Source organism: Portunus trituberculatus, chromosome 42, assembly GCF_017591435.1.
Source record: "Portunus trituberculatus isolate SZX2019 chromosome 42, ASM1759143v1, whole genome shotgun sequence".
Classification (NCBI taxonomy): domain Eukaryota; kingdom Metazoa; phylum Arthropoda; class Malacostraca; order Decapoda; family Portunidae; genus Portunus; species Portunus trituberculatus.
In genome coordinates, this window is record NC_059296.1 from 25,659,510 (window position 1) to 25,684,744 (window position 25,235).

At 38.2% G+C, this 25,235-nt stretch overlaps 1 protein-coding gene across 3 annotated transcripts in view; it reads left to right on the forward strand.

The window, feature by feature from the left end:
- LOC123517489 (transcription termination factor 2-like) overlaps positions 1 to 25,235 on the forward strand; it is a 239,429-nt gene that overhangs the window by 63,247 nt on the left and 150,947 nt on the right. For all 3 annotated transcript variants that reach the window (XM_045277595.1, XM_045277597.1, XM_045277596.1), the window contains exons 8-10: positions 10,736 to 10,874; positions 10,982 to 11,158; positions 21,409 to 21,606. In XM_045277595.1, the coding sequence (XP_045133530.1) occupies positions 10,736 to 10,874; positions 10,982 to 11,158; positions 21,409 to 21,606 (514 nt within the window). The remainder of the gene's footprint in view (positions 1 to 10,735; positions 10,875 to 10,981; positions 11,159 to 21,408; positions 21,607 to 25,235) is intronic.

Here is a 25,235-nt window from a genome sequence, read left to right on the forward strand (position 1 = left end):
AGCGCAAAACTTTACATATACAACAGGTACTTAGATCACATTTTTCTTTGGTTTTGGACCACAAGGATTCCATTTCCGCAATAAAAAAAAAAATTGCTCAAACCCGCCACACTGGCAGTACATGTTTTGAAAAATAGTGCCGCAGCGGACGGGTTAAAAGTATGCACACTCGTTGCAGACACTACTTCATTCAAACTGTTCCACGTCTCAGTACGTCTTTGCGGAAAACTATACTTTTTAATATCTCTTACACATCTTCCCTTCCTCAGCTCCTTACTATGCGATCTTGTGCTTCGACTGGCATATTCTTCTCTCAGGATCAGATACTCATTGCCCACTTGGTCCATTCCGTTTATCAATTTATAAACTTGTATGAGATCCCCTCTCTCCCTTCTCTGCTCCAATGTTGGAAGATCCATAGCCTTTAGTCTCTCCTCATATGTCATCCCTTCAAGTTCTGGGACCATTCTTGTAGCCATTTTTTGTAGTCTCTCCAGCTTCCTGATGTGTTTCACACTACTCCTGCATATTCCAATCTGGGTCTTATTATAGTACTTATCAGTTTCTTCATCATTTCTTTGTCCATGTAGTGAAATGCCATTCCAATATTCCTTAGCAAATTTTATGTCTCTCGGAAAATTCTATCAATATGTCTTGCCGGTTGATTATTTTCTTCCATCGTCACTTCCAAATACTTTTCCTTTTTTACTTTCTCCAGTTCTACTCCATCTCCCATCTTATAGATTCCCACTGGTGTGTGTGTGTGTGTGTGTTTTATACAGGAGGGAAACCAGCCAAGGGCAACAAAATATCATTAGAAAAAAACAACTGCCTTCTTGAAGTGCTGGTTCCCTTAGAGAATGGTACAGAATTTACCAAATTTAACCCTTAACATATGGTGATCGTTTCAAGACGATTGTAGCGTAGTGTACGGAGAGGCGGGGATCGTTACGGGAATCATGATTTTTCCGCGCTAAATGTTTCAATCTCTCCCCCTCACTATTGGTCCTGGGGCAAGTGGAGGTATCTGGCATCTTTTCTCGCTCACCTCCTCGAGCCTTGAGACATATGTTCCCTCACAATAGATCATCTTTTCCCATTTCGAGACAACATCTGTCAACCCCTGTGACCCTGAGGGAGAAAACAGTACTCCGAGTGATGTTATGTCAGTGTTACTCAGTAGTGACATTGAGGATAGTGATGAAAATGAAGACAGTGATTTTTTATTGAGACAGAAGAAAGTGAAGACTCCAGTAGTGATTCTGATAGTGATCTGAGAGACAGAGACCAACCCTCACAGCGACGTTCATAAACCTCCTCACGTACTCTCCACAAGCAATGCGCTGGTGTGTGTGTGTCACCCCTGGTTGCCTCTACAGGACTGTGCTTGTTGGCCAAGTCACATGAATCCCATTGCTAATAAGAGTTGCCAGATTCCAATTATTATACAAATCCACAATACTTGTAATATGTGGTTTCTTTTTCTTCTCCTGTTTTGCACATCATTTCATATATCTGAGTTTGCATTTTCATGACATGAAAGTGCAAAAGTTCTTACTATTACATTAAATTCAAATGCCCGAAAGGAGAGAGAGAGTGCGTGCGGTGGAACTCCCCCAAATATGCAAAGAGTACTCTCTACAGGGGCAAATAATGCCCTTGTACAGAGTTAGCAGTTAGAGGGGCAAGAAAAACTAGTGGAGATGCCTCAGAATGCCTAACATCCTAGGAACTGTTTTAGCAAGAGATGAGATGTGAAGTTTCCAGTTAAGATTATGAGTAAAGGAGAGGCCGAGAATATTCAGTGTAGAAGAGGAAGACAGTTGAGTGTCATCGAAGAAGAGGGGATAGTTGTTTGGAAGATTTTGTTGAGTTGATAGATGGAGGAATTGAGTTTTTGAGGCACTGAAAACCACTAAGTTTTCTCTACCCCAATCAGAAATATTAGAAAAATCAGAAGTCAGGATTTCTGTGGCATCCCTGCGTGATCTGTTGACTTCCTGAAGGGTTGGACGTCTCTGACAGGACGTGGAAAGATGTAGGGTGGTATCATCAGCGTAGGAATGTATAGGGCAAGAAGTTTGTTTAAACAGCTTAGATCTTTAATGAATAACAGAAAGAGAGTGGGTGATAGGACAGAACCCTGAGTAACACAACTATTACAGTATTTTACGGCTTACAAGACGCACTTTTTTTCCTAAAAAATACCCTGAAAAATACTAGTGCGTCTTCCAAGATGAATGTTGTATTGTAAGGCAGCATCCAACCTCAAGTGAGCTAGGACACTTGACAGATAGCGACCTGGATTTGTATGTTGAGTCATTACATTATGATGTTAGCTTAAGTACCATTTAATTTGGCCTTTGTTGTTATGTAAACTCAGTTCTTAGGTGTTACAAGTATTTACAATATCATAATCCTTCCTGCAGCCTACTCAGCGTGTGGAGAAAATGGGCCGCTCCCTCGTCTCATTGCAACACACACATACATGCACACAAACGCACACACATGCCAGGTGCCTTTATACCTTTATTAATAAAACATCCAAGTGGCTTACTTATTCAAGCAAGAGTCAAAACTCCACTTGTGAATTGTATTCACATTGATAAAGCCTATGAAGCACGACTGCAAAATAAAATAAATACAAACTGCAGCACTGACCTGTTTGGTTTCGGCGATCGGACAAGTGATTCCGTAATGTAAACAACAGGTCCAAAACATGCCGTTGCCCGCCACTAAAACAAGAAGAGATGGACTGTTTCACTGTGTATATGTATTTATCTATGGTGTTTATATTTACATAGTTTTAAATTTGTGGTGAGTGCTCCAGCAAATTTGTAATGAGTGGTGAAACATTAGTGTCTTGCAGACTCCTTGCTTCTGATGTTTCTTGTGTTCAGTGGTCGGGTATATGGTGAATGCGTTCTTGTATGAGAATGACTTTTTCTTAGAAATTTCTTTCAAATATTAGGGTGCGTCTTCCAAGACGTAAAATATGGTAATAGATTTAGAAGAACAGTAGCCGTTTACCACAGCAGCAATAGATCGGTCAGAAAGAAAACTTGAGATAAAGTTGCAGAGAGAAGGATAGAAACCATAGGAGGGCAATTTGGAAATCAAAGCTTTTATGCCAGACTATCAAAAGGTTTGATATGTCTAACATGACAGCAAAAATTTCACCAAAATTTCTAAAGTGGATGACAAAGACTCAGTATGGGAAGCCAGAAGATCACTAGGGCGACCTTGACGGAAGCCATACTGGCGATCAGATAGAAGATTGTGAAGTGACAGATGTTTAAGAATCTTCCTATTCAGGATAGATTAAAAAACTTTAGACAAGCAAGAGATTAAATCTATAGGACGGTAGTCTGAGGGATTAGAATAGAATGGTCACCCTATTTAGGAACAGGCTTAATGTAGGCAAACTTCCAGCAAGAAGGAAAGGTAGAAGTTGATAGACAAAGTTGAAAGAGTTTGGCCAGACAAGTTACAAGCAATTCAACACAATTTTTGAGAACAATAGGAGGGACCCCCATCAGGTCCATAAACCTTCTGAGGATTTAGGTCTGCAAGAGTATGGAAAACATCATTACAAAGAATTTTGTGTGAAGACATGAAATAGTTTGAGGGAGGAAGAGAGAAGGGAGGAACAAGTCCAGAATCATCCAAGATGGAGTTGTTAGCAAAGGTTTGAGAGAAGATTTCAGCTTTAGAGACAGAAGAGATGGCAGTGGTGCCATCAAGATGGAATAAAGGAGAGAAAGATGAAGAAGTAAAGTTATTGGAGATGTTTTTATCCAGATGCCATAAGTCTCAAGGGGAGTTTGAGTTTAAAAGGTTTTGACATTTTCTATTTATGAAGGAGTGTTTGGCAAGTTAAAGAACAGACTTGGCATGATTCTGGGTAGAAATATAAAATGTGTGAAATTTAGCAGATGGAGGCTCAAGCACGTTTTGTGGGCAACCTCTCTATCATGCATAGCATGAGAACAGGCTGTGTTAAACCAAGGCTTAGAAGATTAAGGTTGAGAGAAAGAATGTGGAATGTACACATACATGCCAGACACTATCACCTCTGTTATGCCTTCAGCACAAAGAGATGGGTCTCGGACATGGAAACAATAATCATTCCAGGGAAAATCAGCATAATACCTCCTCAGGTTCTCCCAATTGGCAGAGGCACGTCCACTTTGGTGGATCCTGAGGAGGGATTGGAGAAATAGGACAAGATACAGAAATGAGATCGTGATCGGAGGAGCCCAATGAAGATGATAGGGTAACAGCATAAGCAGAAGGATTAGAGGTAAGAAAGAGAAAAAATTTTGGGCGAGTCTCCAAGACAGTTAGGAATATGAGTAGGGTGTTGCACCAGTTGCTCTGGGTCATGAAGGATAGCAAAGTTGAAGGCTATTTCACCAGGATGGTCAGTGAAGGGAAAGGAAAGCCAAAAAGCAAGAAGCAAGAAATAGGGCAAATAGGATCCTGGGTTTTATAAATAGAAATGTTAGTTATAAAAGTAAGGAAGTGGTGCGTAGCTTATATAATTCCTATGTTAGGCCCCATTTAGAGTATTGCATACAGGCCTGGTCACCCCACTATAGGCAGGATATCAACATGTTAGAAGCAGTTCAGAGAAGAGCAACTAGGATGATACCAGCTTTGAAGCACCTGGAGTATAGAGATAGATTAAAGGAATTAAACATGTTTTCATTTGAGAGGAGATGTATACGAGAGGATATGATAGAGTTATTTAAAATGTTCTCAGATACAAACTACATAGATGTGAGATCTTTCTTTACCTTAGAGGAGGGAAGTAGGACTAGAAATCATGGCAGGAAGATTAGAAAGCAAGGCTGCAGGTTAGATATAAGAAAATATTTCTTTAATCATAGGGTGGTAGACTTCTGGAATGCATTGCCAGAGACGGTTGTAAATAGCACTAGTTTGACAATGTTTAAAAACAGATTAGATAAGCACTTAAATTTATTAGATTTATAATTATGTATAGTGCTGCATGATAGTTTTTATAAGAAATTTACTATAGTTAAACAGGACATGATCCCCATGTATGGGGACCACAAATTGTAGAGGATTTTGCTGTAGGACTTACCCCTGTTAATGGGCCAAATATTTAGAATTAGTATATAATGTATTGTGTACTTGTAAGTGTATCTTTAAGTACTGATGACAAGGTCGCTGTGCGACTGATACAGGATAACCTAGATGGTCCCTGGTGGCCCTTTGTTATCCTATTATTTATGTTATGTTAAAACTGGTAGTGAATGTTGAAATCTCCAAGAATGGAGATTTCCATTAATGGATAGAGGGACAATGTGCTCCACTTTGGAAGTTAAATTGTCAAAGACTTTATTATAGTCAGGAGTTAGGGGAGAGATAGACAGCAGAGATAAATATAGAGAGTGACTATTGAGTCAAAGCCAGATGGTGGAAAACTTAGAAGATTTGAGAGCGAGTCAAGTCATTGCGCACATAGAAGCAAAATCCATCTTTGGAATGAAAATGAGAATAGAGAAAGTAGGAAGGAACAGAGAAGGGGCTACTGTCAGTAGCCTCAGACACAGATTGAAAATTAGATCTAGGACTGCAAATGTTGCAAAAGTTATTAGAAAAAGTTGAGGGAGTTGTCAAGACATTTAGGGTCGTCATAAAGAGAGGAGTCCGATGTGGGGACATTTCTGGTCCCCTCCCCAGAATGGGACTCTGAGGCTGGGTTTGGAGTTGCCATTTTTTTTATTTTGAATTTTAAGTGAAGGGTGTATGTGTGGTAAGTGCATGTAGTTTTGAGTAAAGAAGGAGAGTTGTCTTTAGAGGGCAGGCTGTGACTGCCCCCCTTGAGTTGTGAGACACAAAGCGAGATCATAACTAGGTTTAATGGAAAGTTCACAGTACCCCCTGAACTAGTGCTGCATGACCTCGCTGGGAGTAAATTATCATTTCGATAGGTGTTTACTACCTCCTGCATTGTGGGACATGCTCAGGTACATATCAATGTAAAATTGATTAATCCATTCCTGGAAAGGCTGTGTTTGAGAGAGCAGCTGGGCATGCACCCTGCAGTCACTGCAGCATGTATCCTATATAAAATGCTTTTGTGCACCTCTCGGCTGAAATAAATGAAGGATCATCATTGCTATAGTAATGGTGTCTAATTGACGGCAAGTCAGCACACACTGAAGGTGAAGCACCTCTGTGTTGTGATCAGCTATGATGACAATATGGCAGCCCAAACAGGTATCCTGCAAAATCTCATAATTCCCAAGATTTGCCATACCAGCAAAACATCTTACCATTGTTTTATTCTGAATAATGTGCGTAATTTGAAAAAAAAATTACTATGTATTTTACCTCGTGTTTTTTTTTCAAAATTACATAATCTGAATTTGCATAAATTGAGAAATACCTGTACACACACACACACACACACACACACACACACACACACACACACACACACACACACACACACACACACACAAAGAAGGGAGAGAGGAGACCTGATACTTGTTTATAAATTGATCAACGGAATGGACCAAGTGGATAATGAGAAACTAATCCTGAGAGAAGAATATGACATCCGAAGCACAAGATCGCATAGTAAAAAGCTGAGAAAAGGAAGATGTCTGAGAGATATTAAAAAATATAGTTTCGCAGAGATGTATTGAGACGTGGAACAGTTTAGATGAAGAAGTAGTGTCTGCAACGAGTGTGCATACTTTTAAAGTAAGATTGGATAAGTGTAGATATGGAGATGGGGCCACATGAGCATAAAGCCCAGGCCCTGTAAAACTACAACTAGGTAAATACAACTAGGTAACACACACACACACACACACACACACACACACACACACACACACACACACACACACACACACACACACACACACACACACACACACAGCCCGGTAGCTCAGTGGTTAGAGCGCTGGCTTCACATGCCAGATGACCGGGGTTCGATTCCCTGGCCGGGTGGAGATATTTGGGTGTGTCTCCTTTCACGTGTAGCCCCTGTTCACCTAGCAGTGAGTAGGTACGGGATGTAAATCGAGGAGTTTTGACCTTGTTGTCCCGGTGTGTGGTGTGTGCCTGGTCTCAGACCTATCCCAAGATCAGAAATAATGAGCTCTGAGCTCGTTCCGTAGGGTAACGTCTGGCTGTCTCATCAGAGACTGCAGCAGATCAAACAGTGAATTACACACACACACACACACACACACACACACACACACACACACACACACACACACACACACACACTTAGATGTATGTACAGTGGGGGAAGGGAGCCATATGGTTCTCCCATCTCCATAATAAATAAGTTTTGGATCGTATAGACAAAAAAAAAAAAAAAAAAAAAAAGAGCGATAGAAATGAGTAGTGCTGTCAGACTTATGACAGAGTCAAAACATATGCTATCTTATGAAAACCAGCGGTACATTGAAACGTGTTGGACTAAGGAAACTGACTGAGGATATTATGGACAAGGATTTTTCTGTATTTAAGGACAAAAGAGATAATATGAGGAGGTTGATCAATGTGGAAAGGGAGTTATGGTACATGAAGGAAGCAATGTCAAGTTTAATGGACAAGCAAGACAGACTGACAATGTAAAACACCGATTTGAAATTGAGATTAGTCAAATGTGAGAAGGTCAATGTAATCAATCAGGGATTAAAAGAGAAGATACAAGAAATAAAAGAAACAAAATGATGTACTAAAAGCCACATGTCAAGACAGGTACAGGATTGGATTGAGGACAGAATGGAAGGTGGATTGGGTGAAAACAAGCTGAAGGAACTACAAAATGCATGGAAACAAGAACAGGAAGAGGAAAAAGTTAAATTTTCAGAGGTAATAAAAGAGACAAATTCAGGAAATTCAGGACTGAAAGACAAAAGGCTGGATGTAATGTGCATCGTTGAAACAAAACTAAGAGTGGAGATCCATGTTAACTTTAAAGAGGATGGATATAATAGCTGGAGGAGAGACAGGAAGGATAAAGGGGGAGGAGTGCTAATAATGGTTCGTGATAATATATGTGTGGAGGATGTGCAATATGGTGAGTACAAAGTGGAAGTAATGGGAGTAACAATCAAAACATGAATTGAAGAAGAGAAAAATCATAGGTACATATTTGCCACCTAAGACAAATACATGGGGAACTGTAGAGCATAAAGATATGCACAGAGAGGTGATTAAGTGCCTAGATAACATACGAAGATATGGAAAAATACTTTGTTGGAGACTAACTGTAAAAAAGTAAACTTGAGAGAGATGGAAGTAATGGATAGTGCTGGACAGTGGAGTGAGGAAGTGTTACAGTTGACTATGGTTAATACAATGGATCAGTGGGTGGAGGAGTTAACAAGGTACAAGGGAGAAGAAAAACCGTTGTTGCTTGACTTAGTATTCATAAAGAAACCAGAGTCCCCTCCAATCATACAATGTCTTAGTCCAATGGGAAGAAGTGATCATGTGACATTAGAGATGCAAATACTGGACGAGGATGGGATAAGTTACAGAGATGACTACAAAGGAGAGAGATTAAATTATGCAAGAGCGGATTTTGAAAAATTAAGGATCTATTTTGCTTATATTGAGTGGAGAAACATTATGTACAGAAAGACAATACAAGGGAAATATGAAATATTCTTACAGAAATATAGTGAAGTAAAGAAAATATATACCTGTTTATAGAGTGAAGAAAAAAATACATGCTTGGTACAATACTAGATGCATACAAGCTAAAAAGGCAAAAGATAAAGCTCGGAAGAAACTCATAAAACAGAGAAATGACAATAACAGATGGCAGTATAGGTATGTGAGAAATTAATGTATTAGAGTAAGGAGAGAGGAAGAAAGAAACTTTGAGATAGATATGGTGAATAAAAGCAAAGACGAACCCAAACTTTTCTACAAGTTTATAAATGGCAAAACAAAGAACAAGGAAACAATTGAAAAAATAATTAAAGAAGGGAATACATACCAGAGATAGAAATGTGTGAAATAATGAATAAGAGCTTCTTTAAAATGGTGTTCATTGCAGAACATTTCACAGAACCTAATAGGATATTGCATTGCCAAGAATTACAGCAATTAAGAGTGCACAAGGAAGATATTGGAAGCTTATTGGATAAGTTGGATGTCAGAAAAGCAATGGGGCCAGATGATGTATCAGGTTGGGTGTTAAAAGAATGTAAAGAGCAACTACTGGATCCAGTTTGAGAAATAATTGGAAGTTCAAGAAATGAAGGAAAAGTTCCACTAGAATGGAAGAGAGCCAACATTATATGGATATTTAAGGGAGGAAAGGCAACTGAACTACTAGACTACAGACTAGTGTCACTTACAAGTGATTTGGGAATTTGTGTGAAATAATTATTAAAGAAAATGGATTAGATTTCTAGAAGAGGAACAAGTCATATCGAATAGACAATTTGGTTTCAGGACTGGGTGGTCGTGTGTATCAAACTTATTAAGCTTCTATTCGAGAGTTATTGCAGGACTGGAAAACAGAGATGTATGGATGGATGGACACAGTATATCTGGATATTAAAAAGGCTTTTAATAAAGTCCCTCATGGAAGGCTACTTTGGAAACTAGAGAACATAGGAGGACTGAGGAATTTTGATAGAAGGGACAAGAAACTATTTGAAGGATAGGGAGATGAGAACTGTGATTGGAGATACATACTCATCTTGGGGTAAAGTAACAAGCGGAGTACCACAAGGGTCAGTGTTAGCCACTGTTATGTTTCAGATTTATGTAAACGACATTCACATTGAGATAAACAGTTATATTGATTTATTGCTGATTTTGCAAAGCTGCTAAGAGTTATTAAAACCAGAGAGGACTGTCTGTTGTTGCAGGAAGATATAAACAAAATCAATGAGTGGAGTAAGAAGTGGAAGTTGGAGTTTAATGCCAAGAAATGTCACATAATGGAACTATGAAAGAGCAAAAGAAGACCAGTATGGAATTATTTGATGAGAGAGGAACAAATAATGAAGACTAAAGAGGAAAAAGATATGGGAGTGATTATACACGAAAATATGAGCCCCGAAAAACACGTAAGCAAGATATTTGGATTATCATATAAAATGTTGACTAATATAAGAATGGCATTTCAATACATGGACAAAGATATAATGAAAAGAATCATCACAATCATGATATGTCCAAGGCTGGAATATGCAGCAGTGGTGTGGTCTCTGAGCTCTAAAAAGGATATAAGAAAATTAGAGAGGAAACAAGATTGCTACAAAAATTATACCAGAACTAAAGGACCTAACATATGAAGAACGACTGAAGGAAATGTGACTTCCAACCTTACAAGATAGAAGAGAACATGGGAACTTAATAACAATGTACAAGATAGTCAATGGCATTGAAAAGATAGACAAGGAAGACCTGGTGACAGAAGAAGATGGAAGGACAAGAGGACATGTAAAGAAGATCAGGATGAGGCAGTGTGTTAAGGATATTGGAAAATACAGTTTCCCACACAGAATAGTGAAGTTGAATGCATTGAATAATGAAGTTGTTACAGCACATAATGTGCATAATTTTAAGGAAAAATTAGGTTAATGGAGACATGGAGACAGGACTCTATGAGCCCTGCTTGAACCTTGTACAATACAACTAGGTAAATACACACACATGTACACACACACTGACAAATGAATTGAAAATTATTATATGCTCTCATCTGCAGCGGATCTACCGGTCATCAAACATCAGGCAGCTGGAAGATGGGGGACAAAGACTTCGACAGCGTATTATTGAGTTGGAAAAGGAGGTGATGCTCCAAGAAATCAAAAACAATTCAAAACCCAAACGTGAAGTAATTTTAGGTTAGTAATACCTTGATTTGTTGAGTGATACATATTTTGTATTATATGAAATATGTAAATGATGTAATACATTTGTGTTATTAATTCAGTATTTTTTATTCCCACAGTTGAACCACCTCAGCCTTACAAGCAGTCACATGTGCCAAATGATAAAGAGTTAAAACTTACTGTTAATGACTCAGAGATGCATCTTAAGCAACATCTGTCTCAAAATGTTCTTGATGCTTTGTATACTTCTGATAAAAATTTTGGGAAACACAACTATGGAGGAAAGGTATCTTATGGTGAGTATTATCATACTCGATGATTTTCTTAATTATTTCACCTTTAATTTCATAGATCATGAAGTTATTTGATATGGCTTTACTTTACCAGACATAGAAAAGAGAGTGATGCAAGTTTCATACTTGTTTTAGCTATTCTAAATCTTATAGAAGGATGCTTGAGAAAAATCTTAGTTTCAAATTAAGTGTAGGAGAGTGCATGAGTTCAGGAAGAGTTTGTGGAACAGGGTATTAAGATGCAAGGATAATGCTAAGGTAGTATATGAATAGGAATATGGGAAAAAGTTATGGAGAATATGTATGTATATGTAGAACATAACAGTCGTGAGAAGAAAAAGATATGTTCAAAATTGCAAAATAAAAGAAGAAAGATGTAACTGGAGCAAAAAAAAAAATGAAAGAGTAATTACCAAAGGAAGAAGAAATACTTGAGAGGTGGAGGTGCTACCTTGAAAATCTGTTAAACAAGGAAAATGAACACGTCCTGGAAGAGATGGATATGGTGGAAGGTCTGATAGAAGAAATCTCAGAGGAAGAGGTGAACAGTAGAATGAAAAGTAGAAAAGCATTGCATCCGACAGGAATAACCAGTGACTTAATGAAGAAAGAGTGTGTTGTAAGAACATTGATAAGAGTGTTTAGAGGCATAATTGACAAGGGGAATATTCCTGAACACTGGAATCTATAAAAGGAAAAGGAGATCCCTTGGAAAAATAGTATGACAGTGCCAATCTATAAAAGGAAAAGGAGATCCCCTGGAGTGCAAAAAATATAGAGGAATACGGAATGAAGTTTTTCGAAAAAGTATTGGATGAGAGACTGAGGAAACCGGTAACAGTGGATGGTCATCAGTTTGGTTTTTATCCAGGAAGATGTACAACAGAAGCAATTTTTATCATGAGGCAAGTGCAGAAGTTCAGTGAAAGGAAGAAGAAGCTACTCCATGTCTTTATTAGTCTAGAAAATGCATTTGACAGAGTGCCAAGGAAAGCGATTGAGTGGGCACTAAGGAGACAAAAGTGCCCGTAAGGCTCGTGACTGCAGTTATGTCTCTGTATGAGAAATCAAAATCACAGGTGAAAACAAAGGCAAGAACATCAAGGGACTTTGACGTAAGAGTGGGAGACACCAAAGATCTGCTCTTAGTCCACTACTTTTTATCACAGTAATGGAGGGGGCTGCTTTATGCCAATGATTTGACATTGACAGTAAAATCAAGAGAAGAAGTGGCTGACATGTTTAATAGGTAGAAGGAGGAGATGGAACAGAGGGGATATAAAGTAAACATGGAGAAGATAAAACTAATGGTGACCAGAAGTGAACCTAGAGAAAGAATTCAGTTAGGAAGATGGTCATGTGGATGTTGTGGAAAAGGAGTGGGAGCAAACTCTGTGTTGTGTATTTTGTGTAAAAAACAGTGTCACTAATGATGCTCAGATCTGAGGAATCTGAGAGGGGCGCAGAATTTTGTATGTCCAAAATGTGTGCAGGAGGAGGAAGGTGGTGGTGGCAATGGTGATGATGAGGATGTCGGGTTTGAGGTGTGTTGGAGGAGGTACAACAGTTCTACTTGGGGGATATGTTAGACTGTGAAGTGGGTGCAGAGAGAGCAGTAAGGACAAGTGTATTAGCTACATGGGGAAGATGGCGAAAAATTGCCAGTTTACTGATAAATCGCAGCATAAAACTGAGGATCAGGGGAAAGGTATATGAAGCCTGTGTCAGATCTGCTCTTCTGTACAGAGCAGAAACATGGGCATTGACAAACTATCAGATACTCTATGTAGCTGTGACCACATGATGGTGAGATACATGGCAGGAGTGAAGTGGCAAGACAGAAGGTCCAGCATTGAGGCAGTGGAGGTGTGTGGAGTTAAAGATCTCTCTGTTGAGTTAGGAAGAGAAGATTAAGATTGTTTGGACAAATGAAAAGGGAAGAGGGAGAGGTGTTGAGTGAGGTGGAGGAGGTGAGGATTGGAGGCCAACAGCCAGTGGGAAGGCCAAAGAAAAGGTGGGGGGAGTTTGTGATGGAGGATATGAATTATCTCAGCAGTCAAAGATGAAGAAAAGTCATGAAATAGAAGAAATATATAGACTTGGAAAATATAGTGAGGAGACTAAAAGACCACTAAAAGTTAAAATGAGATAGCAAGTAGGGTAGAAGAAATATTAGCGACAACTGGAAAGCGGGCTGGAATGACATAATATAACATTTGGATAATGAGAGATATGAACAAGGAAGAAAGGGAAAAAGAGAACAGAGAAGTGAAGCTAAGGAAAAAAATGAGAGAAAGACAGAGAATGAGAGGAAGAAATTCTACTGGAGAGTATTAGACTTGAGGCAGAGTAAATGGTACATACATTTGGGAAAGGGAAGGAAAAAATTTAGTATCTTGCTTACAAATATAGATGGGTTTATATCAGGAATGTTGGAAGTGAGAGATTATATATTGGATAAAGGACTGGATGTGGTATGTATAACAGAAACAAAGTTAAGTGAAGATGTCCAAGTAAATTTTAATGAACACAGACATAATGTTTGGAGGAGAGACAGCAGGAAAAAAGCAGGAGGAGGAGTAATGATAATGGCATGAGAGGATATATATATACATGAAAGAAGTACAATATGGAGATGGACTGGCATAGGTTTTAAGCATAACAATTAGGACCAGTGGGAGGGAAAGGAGGAGTATCATTCTAACATGTGCCGCCAAAGACTTAATACAAGACTAATACATGAAGCTTGATGTACAGAAAGAAGTGCAAAATGAAGTGTTAAATTGCTTGGACAATATGTTAAGAAAGGATAGAGGAGTGCTACTTGTGGGGTGATCTAAACTGCAAACATGTAAATTGAGAAGAAATGGATGTGTTATGCTGGATGATGGGGAGAGGTGTTACAACTGCCAATGGTAAACACAATGAACCAATTGGTGAAGGACTATGCAAGGTATAGAGGGGAAGAAGAACCATCTATGCTGGATTTGATATTCATGAAAAAAAAAAGAACCTTGTCCTACCATCAAATATCATAGCTGAGTGGGAAAAAAGTGATCATGTGGTTTTAGAAATTGAATTGGAGGAGCAGGAAATTTTGAAATGTAATGAGGGACACAAACAAAGAAGATTGAATCATGCCATGACAAATTTTGAAGGAAGGATTAAGAAATTACTTTGGTAGCATTGACTGGAAGGAAACCGTGGAAGGCAACACAGTCCAAGAGAAGTATGAAATATTCCTAAGACAAGTACAATGAGGGGATAAAGAGATATGTTCCCATATACAGAGTAAAAGAGAGTAAACACATGTGGTATAATGCTATATATGCAAAAGCTAAAAAAGTGTAAGGATGCAGCTTGGAAGAAATTAAGGAAGTAGTGAAATGAAGATAATAGGAAACAGTATAAAGAGGCACACAAAATGAATTAATTAGAGTAAGAAGGGAGGAGGAGAGAAGTTTTGAAAGGGATGTAGTGAAGAGATTTGAAAAGGAACCCAAGCTTTTTATAAGCTTATAAATGGAAAGATGATAATTTAAATCAGAGAAATAAGATTTTTTATGCAAGACAGAAAACCGGCCAAGGGCAACAAAAATCATAAAAAAAAGGCCACTGAAGTGCCGTTCCCTAAGCAAGTCAAAAGGAAAGACTCCTTGGCAGGTATAGGAGTTTTTTCTCTCTCTCTCTCTCTCTCTCTCTCTCTCTCTCTCTCTCTCTCTCTCTCTCTCTCTCTCTCTCTCTCTCTCTCTCTCTCTCTCTCTCTCTCTCTCTCTCTATATATATATATATATATATATATATATATATATATATATATATATATATATATATATATACCTTGAGTGAAGAATGTACGTGTAACTAAGTGCATGTAGTTTTGTGTGAATGAAGAAAGTTGTCTTTAGAGGGCAGGCTGTGACTGCCCCATTGTGTTGTGAGACACAAAGGGAAACGTTTAGTGAGGTTACAGCTGGCTTCAATGATAAATTCACAGCACCTCCTGAACCAGCAATATTAAACCTCACTGGGAGTGTCTACTGCCTCCTTCAACAACAGATGAAATGAGGGAACTTATGAATGAGAGTTTTAAATCAGTATTTAATGAAGAGGGGTATTTCATAGAACTAAACAACCAAGTGATGCAGGAGGGATTAAGAAGTGATGTGGTGCCTAAACAGAAAATTATCAAATTACTAGAAAAGGTGGATGTAAGAAAAGCAATAAGGTCAGATGGAGTGTCAAAATGGACACTCCAATTTGGAATTTGATTAACAGCTTTTTAATGGATGGTAAAGTACCAAGGAAATGGAAAAGAGCAAATGAGGCGCCCCGAGCCAGAGGGAACCAACCCACACGAACCTACTTTCGAGAAAAACGCGTTTAAAGTTGAACAATTAATACTACCGTAAGATCGGTCACAATATTATCATATTATACATCATTGGAAAGGTCTCGGCAAGACCTGTCATGCCATGTGTTTTTTAATAGTATATTCTATGTTTTAACTTTTACAGAGATTATTATAAATACCCCTACACCTGTAGCAGAACATTTTTTCCCAGGAAGGTTATGTTTTAGGTTCATTTTTTCAAAGTGTATGATAAAACAAGCATTATGTAAAAAAATTATGATGATATGCTTTTAACTCGATTTTTTACAAATTTTTTTTATGAGCGAATAAAGCAATATTTCCCCCTAGCGCAACTTTTATTCCCGAAAATGTTTTATTTCCCTATTTTCTCTTCATTTCTGAAGAGATTATAGTGTGAGATGTATCTGTATAGAAGATTGTGATATTGTATTTTAAAATTTATTTTCTATGATTTGGTGTAGCTGATGCGGGAGTAATGGGCCTGGCAAGGGAGGGAAGGAAGGATTTGGCGGGAGACTCTGGGCTAAAGTAAACAAAGGCTGTGATTGGCCAAGGTGGGGGCGCGGCTATGAGTCACGAGAATACTCGCCGCTGATTGGGGAGTGCACGGCGAGGCTCAGCCGCACCTCCCTGCTCTTGGTACCTTCTTGCTCGCAGATCGGAGAAGTTTGTCGCAACTTTTTTATGAATTATCACTCCACTTTGAGGCTTCGTATAGGTACCCATATGGTCGTATTTCACTTGGCCGACAATTTTATACGACTTTTACACCCTTCGACAACATGATCCCGCCTTTAACTCCCTGCTGTTGGTACCTTCTGGCTCGCAGATCGGAGAAGTTTTTCGCGCGTTTTTTTACGCATTATCACTCCACTTTGAGGCTTCATATAGGTACCCATATGGTCGTATTTCACTTGGCCGACAATTTTATACCCTTCGACAACATGATCCCGCCTTTAACTCAATTTTCGTATTTTTGAGGGTTGGTTCCCTCTGGCTCGGGGCGCCTCAAATATAGTCTAGAGATGTACCGATGCATCAGTATCGGTATTGGAATCGGCGGTATCGGCCCATTTTTTGGGTATCGGTATCGGTATCAGCATATTTTATGCCGATACTTCCGATACCCAAAAGGAATTTACTACTTAGTGATATATTCGATATAAGATATTGATGATACCAAATTGATATAATACGGCGTATTAAGTTTCCGTGGTGATTACCGTATGTCATAGAATACTGCTTTCTGTGGTAATAAGCCACAACCTCTAAATTGGACGTGTATGAAATGCGTATAGGCTGAACTCCGGCATCCTGTCATACGGTCGGTCATGAGTCACCACGCATCATCACTGTCTCTCAGTCAGACGCTGCTCCTCCACCTACACAAAGTTCACACAGGTGAAAAGCTTATGTTTTTGAACTATAATCTAAGAATGTCAAACTTCAGATATTGAGAATCTAACAAAATGATATGGTATATATATATATATATATATATATATATATATATATATATATATATATATATATATATATATATATATATATATGTAGTTAGGCATTTTGCATTATTGTAAATAACAGCATATTTTTATTTGATTTATAATTAACAGTGCTAGTGCTAGCCTTTTCCAAGATATCATACTAGAATAGGTGGAAGCTCGAATTATATATGTATATTAATTTTAATGCAAGTTTAATTTTTGAGTTACTTGTGTTAACCTAAGGATGTAAAAATTCCATAACTAAGAAAGTAACGATTCTGTTTTGTAATCATGTGCATTGTGTATAATTTGTTGCATATTAATTATTTAAGATCATAGCAATACACTAGAAATTTAGAATAAACTAAACTTTTTCTATTTAATTGAAAAGATTAGGTGAAAGCTCATTTTTCTGAATTGGTCTACTAATGTGTAATGAATTAATATCAAAGGATGTCAGATTTAATTAAAGAGAAACATACACAACAAAATGAGTTTCTTTTGCTAATATTTTGTGTCTGTTTTACAATTTTAATAATTTTAAAAATATTTTTGATCGCCAAAATATCGTCAATAAAATTAATAATGAAAATGCACAAGACCAAATGGTCGCTAAAGGAGTAAGAAGTAAGAATTTAAAATAACTGACAAGAATCAGAAGACTGAGAAGATATTCATTCCAATTAATGAGTAATTTACCTTTGCAAATGGCTTCAAAAAGCTTCTAGAATTGCTCCTATTTCACAAACGTTCTCAGAAGGACTTACAGCATCCCCCAAAACAAAGCCTCCCATCTGATAACGCTCGCCATCCACCAACTCATCCTAGTGTCCAGTGCAGTAATCACTATAAGTAGTAGTATCGGTATCGGTGGTATCAGTATCGGTAGTAGTATCGGTATCAGCCCAATTAGGTGGTATCGGTATTGATATCGGAATTGGCCAAAATTTTGGTATCGGTACATCTCTAATATAGTCCCTATATAAAAAAAAGAAAGAGGAAAAAAAAAAGATTGTCCCTAAATTATAGACCAGTGTCACTGACTAGTGTTGTGGGAAAGATCTGTGAAATTGTGATTAAAGTAAAATGGTTAGAATATCTGGCGAAAAATGAAATAATGAATAACTCCCAATTTGGATTGAGGAAAGGATGATCATTTATAACAAATTTACTAAGCTTCTATACAAGAGTAATAGATGAGGTACAAAGGAGAGATGGATGGGTTGACACAGTGTATTTAGATATTAAAAAAGCTTTTGACAGACTACCACATAGAAGACTTTTATGGAAAATAGAACACATTGGAGGAATACTGGAAAATATCTTCCACTGGATGACAAACTATTTAACAGAAAGAAAAATGAGAACAATGATAAGAGACACCCCATCAAGTTGGAGCACAGTTAGTAGTGGCATACCACAGGGTTTGGTGCTGGCACTAATAATGTTCCAAGTAAATATTAATGATATACAAGAGAGCTTTAGTAGCTACAAAAATTTTTTTTGCAGATGATGAGACACTCTTTAGAGTAAAAAGGAAGAATAAGGACTGTATGGAATTGCAGAAAAATATTGACAAGATTTGGGAATGGAGCCGAAAGTGGAAATTAGAATATTATACAAGGAAATGCCATGTGATGGAAATGTGTAAAAGTAATAGAAGACCTGCATGGGAATACGAAATGGGAGAAGAGGTTATAATGAAAAGGAGGGAAGAGAAAGTCCTGGGAGTGGTTATACAAGGCACCCTGACTCCAGAATGACACATAAATGACTTATTTGCTTCCACATACAAGAAACTAACAAACATCAGGGTGGTGTTCAATTCCATGGATAAGAGTATAATGAAAAAGATAATAACCACGATGATAAGACCTAGACTAGAATATTCAGCAGTGGTATGGTCACTGCACATGCAAAAGGACATAAGGAAACTAGGAAGAATCCAAAGGACCGCTATAAAGATAGTGCCACTAGGCTTGAAAGTAAGCTACAAGAAACCATGAACATATGAAGCCCCATGAATAAGTTTATCTTTTATAACTTAAAAATCAAAATCTGATAATGAGATTGTCTATTGCCAATCAATTCATTCTGCATAGATGTGTTTGGTGTCACAGAGGCCTAGCAGAGAACTACTAACTAAGCGTTTCAGAGAGTTTGAGGGCATGTTTTTCTAGAATAACTTTGTAAGGAACACGCATATCATTATGAAATTCTGCCACAGTGTATTTGACACACTCCCCGAATATCCCAATGTGTCATGAATTGTCAACAGTATATAACAATGGCACTTCTCCCTATAAAAATAGGAGAAAGTCACTTATCCCTCATGAAGAAACGGACAAGTGGTGAGAAATGGGGACGTAGTACTATCTGTGACATAGTAACAAGCTCCACCCACATAGTCCCTTCCCCTGCTCCTACCCTCCCTCTCTTCCATCCCCCTCTCCATATTTCGCTCCTTCTTCTCTCCCTCTCTCTCTCTCTCTCTCTCTCTCTCTCTCTCTCTCTCTCTCTCTCTCTCTCTCTCTCTCTCTCTGCCATCATGCAGTTTTTTAAAGCGTACAGTATGTGATGTCGTAGTGGTATTATATATTCCTATTATATATAGTCACATCCTCGCATGATTGAAGGAACTGACTTGAGAGAATAGGGGAGGGGGAAGGTTTCAATCACCGCTACCCTGTCTTTATCATGCACACCACTACTTTAACCACTACAATTTGACAATAGGAAAACTTTAAAACGTTCATCACCAGTAGGTATCTCATGCATAACAGTAGCATCACCAAAACATACAACACAAAGGCATGGGGAGGGTGATGGAAGAGAGGGAGGGTAGGAGCAGGGGGAGGGACTATGTGGGTGGAGCTTGTTACTACGTCACAGATAGTACTACATCCCTATTTCTCACCACTTGTCTGTTTCTTCGTGAGGGATAAGTGACTTTCTCCTATTTTTAAGGGAGAAGTGCCATTGTAATATACTGTTGACGATTCATGACACATTGGGATATTCGGGGAGGATGTCAAATACACTGGCAAAATTTCATAATGATATGCATGTTCCTTACAACTCTCTGAAACGCTTAGTAGGTAATGGATAGTGGCCATCCTGTCGGGTTATTTTTAGTCTAAAGGCACAAGATGTTCAGGCTTATGGCAAGACACAGCTAGGGACATGGTGATAAAAGCACTGCAGCACCCTCAGGCTATTTTGTTTTTGGCTGCAATTTTTTTTCTCTCATAAAGCAAAAATAGCTGTACCCTTTTCTTGTCAAGCATTAACCTGTGTAGAGGTGAGGTGAAATGTGTGTCAAGATTTTGTGCTGTATTAAAGTCTCTAAAAATGAGAGCTTGGTACACCAGGCAGCTATATTTTGTTCTATATAATGATGTTAGTCATATAAACTCAAGTAACTGTAAAGAAATGCCATGATAAAATGACAACATGAAAATATCAGGAAAAGTAAAAGCATGGCAAATCAATAAATATATTATAATATAGTGTTTAGAGATGACAACTCTGTACCACGAGATGATGTTGACCCACTCCTCAAATAAACCAGCCGGTGAACAATGAAAAACTCATCAGTTTGGGACCTCTCTATTTAACATGATCAGTTTAGGGCAATGTCAATGTGTGTCCAGTGAAGGGGATTTAGGACTAGATAAAATTGATAGTGAAAAAATGAATACTTGAGATACAAGAGCCAAATGACATGGAATAAAGCTTGGTAAGAGGGACACTGTCCAAGGGGAAAAAAAGAGAGAGAGAAAAAAAAGCCAGCAGCAAAAGTAATGTTAAAAGGATGATCCAAAATTGGAGGACAAGTGTCCTGAAAACTCCATTTTGAAAGAGTTCATGTCATAAGATGAAGGAAACATAAGCAAGCCCAGAATTTCATACTTTGTCATAAGAAGGGATGAATAATTGAGAATACTGGTTAACTCTTACAGTATAGAGGTAGAGAGTAGGGTTGAGAGAAAGTGGGAAGTTTAGTGTAGCTAGGCTGTGACAGTAAAGGATAACCATTTATCTTTAACCTATTAAAAGATGTGTTCTGATTTATTTTATAATAGATCAGTTAATGTCTACTAAGAACCAGTAAAGAAAACAAATCTTATTTTCATAGTTTGACCTTTCTCATCTTTTAACTTTCCTGTAATAGGAGTATGTAAACAATTGCTGAAGTCTTGATATGTATCACTATCTCCATTTGTATTAAGTACTACCTCTTTTTTTATTCTTTCGAGTTTTGTTTTCTATGTAAGAAAGTGTAATGTATAGATAGTCTGTTAAGTTTAATATATAGTCTACATCTTCAGTACATGATTATATTTATTATGTATAATTGCTATAGCTTTCACATTATCTGGTTTTTTCAGCTCGACATAGGGAGATGGTGAGAGTTACAACTGATGCTGTTGAAAGTTTGCATAATGCTTTGCTGTCATGTCCTGATGTTGAAGTGACCAAAGAAGAACAACCATCTTGCTTAAAGGTAGCTCTCATGGATCACCAGTGTCGAGGGCTGGCTTGGCTTCTTTGGAGGGAGTCACAATTGCCTCCTGGTGGCATACTTGGTAAGTCTTGTCTTTGATGGTCACTGACATCAGAAATTCATTACCTCTGTACACTTCATGCTGGTTGCTTAGACAACTATCACTCTACCCCCATGTTGTCACTACTACAAAAACATGCATGAATTTTGTTAATGTAATATTTATTGTGCATTTTTACAAAGAAATATGTGAAGGTTTCTTGGAAAATTTCTTGAATGCCATGGTGAAAATATGTTAACATGAATGTTATCAGTGTACAAGTGAAGGCAAGGGATGGGACAGCAGGGATGTTATGGAAAATGTATGCAATATATAAGCAGTTTGAAATGTACACAAATGGTTGCCAAAAAATATTCTAAATTGACAACAGCACTTAGTAGTAGAGGGAATGTGTGTGCATGTATTTACCTCGCTGTACATTACAGGGTTCAAGCATGACTGATATGTTTTGTCTTCATGTCTGAATTTACCATGTAAGGCAGACTATAAGGGATTTTTTTTTTTTTTTTTTTTTTTTTTTTTTAAACTTTATAGTCTGTTCCATCTATGAAGTCCATTCAGGGTGGGGCAGGTGACATCATTTACCTCTATCCACACTGCCAAATCAATCTTCTCTCTCTCCATCATTTCCCATCTGTATACTATTTAAAAGTGATATTTTATGTATGCTGTATATAGTAAAGGAAGCCACATAGTACAATGATTGTCCATGTTTAGGATTATAACAACAATTTATAAAAATTCTGTGATGTGGCAGAAGTTTTTTCCAATGTTGCCACAATGTGGTGATGGTGGTGGTTAGCATGTCTCCTTGGGTCCCTCACCTGGTTCGAATCAGGTCAAGTATCAAGGCTCACGCCTCACGCCTCACTTTCTGGCTACCAAGCAAGGTGGAAACTACAACCCTGATTTTACCTCATGTAGGTGGTATGGGGGAAAAAAAAAGTAAAAAATGAATGATAAATAATACTAAATAAATAAAATATAAATTATATTAGTATATGAGAGAGAGAGAGAGAGAGAGAGAGAGAGAGAGAGAGAGAGAGAGAGAGAGAGAAACCAGAGGCTTGTGGATAGGTAGGTAAGGAGACAATTTTAATCTGATAATTAGTGGTCGAAATGGCAATGCTGCACTTATGGGAATTCTGGAATCTGCCACACCTGGAACGGACGTCATAGATGGAAGAGACTGTAAATCAACGGGTTATCTTATATACTGAGAATAAAACACAAATTTATAACCTCATGATGAACATTAACCACCACTCTACCTTGGAATAGGAAAAGTCCAGATATTGGAAATCTTTGACTTTTACCCAGGAGCTCACATACTAAATGTTGGTTGAAGTTTCTTCAGTTGTAATGTATTACAGTGTTCCCTCGCTATTTCGCGGCTTCACTGTTTTGCGGATTTTATACATACTCATAGATACGTTCTGCAGATTTTTCACTATATCACAGGGTCTGTGGCGTCACTTACAAATACTGTATGTACAGTAATTCGGTAAGTTGGTGTGTAATAATGATGACAATGTACGTAAAGCACTGTATATGTATTGTTCGTATACATATGCAGCCTCACCCAACATCTTCCCTTATTGTATCGAAGGCCCATAGAATAGAAGGTTGACCTACGCGCAGCTCTAAAGGGGAAAAGAGCTGGGGCTAGTGACATCAGGAGGTTCACCAACAGGGGAGCTGCCTCCCAGGACGTGTCTTTCATGCACGGAAACCTCACGCTCTCCCTCTGCCCGCTGAGCAAATCATACTTACCTGGCACAGGTGACAAGTTTTGTGAAGGTTTTACTGCATCCTATTACCACCCCACACCCTCCACCTGCCAGGTCTCTCTCTCTCTCTCTCTCTCTCTCTCTCTCTCTCTCTCTCTCTCTCTCTCTCTCTCTCTCTCTCTCTCTCTCTCTCTCTCTCTCTCTCTCTCTCTCTCTCTCTCTCTCTCTCAGAGCACTCTTTCTCTTTGACTATTGTATCATTATCATATTTAATGATACCAATATTCTTGCTGTTATCAATTATTATTATTATTTTTATTATTATTATTATTATTATTATTATTACTATTACTATTATTAAACTTTTGCTCTTATTATTATTATTAGTAGTAGTAGTAATATTGATATAGTGTTGCTGTTTTCATAATTATTATTATTATTTCATTTTTGTTACTTATATAACTGAGGCAATTTATATCTACACAAGTAACTGAATGGGGACCTCTCAATAACTAAACATCAGAAATTTACTAATGTCTTAAGGTGCAATATTACCAGGAAAAAAATAATAATGGTTTTCATTTACCACATACTACATACTACATATTATATACTACTGATGATTAAAAAAGTCACGTACTGCACAACTCGGCATTGTGACCGATGTTGGCGCGGAACAGAGAGAGAAGCACGTGAACACCTACCAGGCAGCTTGCTAACTGAACCAACGTCCCCGCCCTGACCACTTGTGAACCCGCTGATGTCACGGATGCGCACATTAGACCCATTTTGAATGTTTCGTAGGTCGACTTTCTATTCCATGGGCCTTGGTTCTATCTTGCTAGTCTCGTCCACGCTGTTGACTGTTTTACATCCTGTATTGTGTTTGCGATAACTTGTTTTGTTTTTAGTAGTGATTCATTAAGCCCTTACAATGCCACCATCGGTGGCATAGTGGATAAGGTGGTGAGCATGGGATCAGGCAGACGTCCATGTTTAGGTTTGAATCCCATGACGTACCACCTTGAAACTTTGTCATTTGTCGAGTGGTTTAAAGTTATCTACATGTCATCATGATACTCAGGTTCACCGGTTGCCTGCTGGTCACCCAGCCAGTCTTCCCCATTATGGAACGAGCTCAGAGCTCATACTGACTGATCTTCGGTTAGGACTGAGACCACCACACACATCTGAGCACACACCAAGACGGCGGGGCCACAACACCCTTAGTTACATCCCGTACCTATTTACTGCTAGGTGAACAGGGGCTACACATTAAGGAGCTCGCCCATATGCCTTTCCTCTCACGGGATTCGAACCTGTGTCTTCTCGGTTGGGAGCCAATTGTGCTAACCACTACACTACGTTGTTCTAGGTGGAGGTGTAATTGCCATACACCAAAGATGCACTTGGGTGATAATAAGGGCCCTAATATTGGTACCACTATGAATAAAATTGCCTGAGCTGCTAATGGGTGGAAGCTGGACAGCACTTCTCATACTCTTTAAGTATACCTACAGGCACTATAGGCTATGACATAAAAAAAAATAATAATAATAATGTTGATATTAGCCACTACTAATGTAACCTGACCTCGATGTAGGTACTTAGGCATGATTGGCATCATCGGACTGATGTTAACTCTTTTTAGTCCTTAGTACTAAAGTATGAGTATTTAATTCTGTTGCAAAAAGTTACTTAAAAGTCATGATGGAATGTTTAAAAATATAACTAACTGATGCAATTTTGTCAATTGCTACGGAGTGTGGGTGTATTTAGTGCAGTCTATTGGCATGTGGTGGGGCATGTGTAGGAAATCCCCTACATCTGCTATCATCTCAGCATTGAGGTAGGTGTGGGATAAAGAACAGTCTCATTATGAAATTGAGGGTTTAACCAGTGTATTCTGTTAGGTCTTGC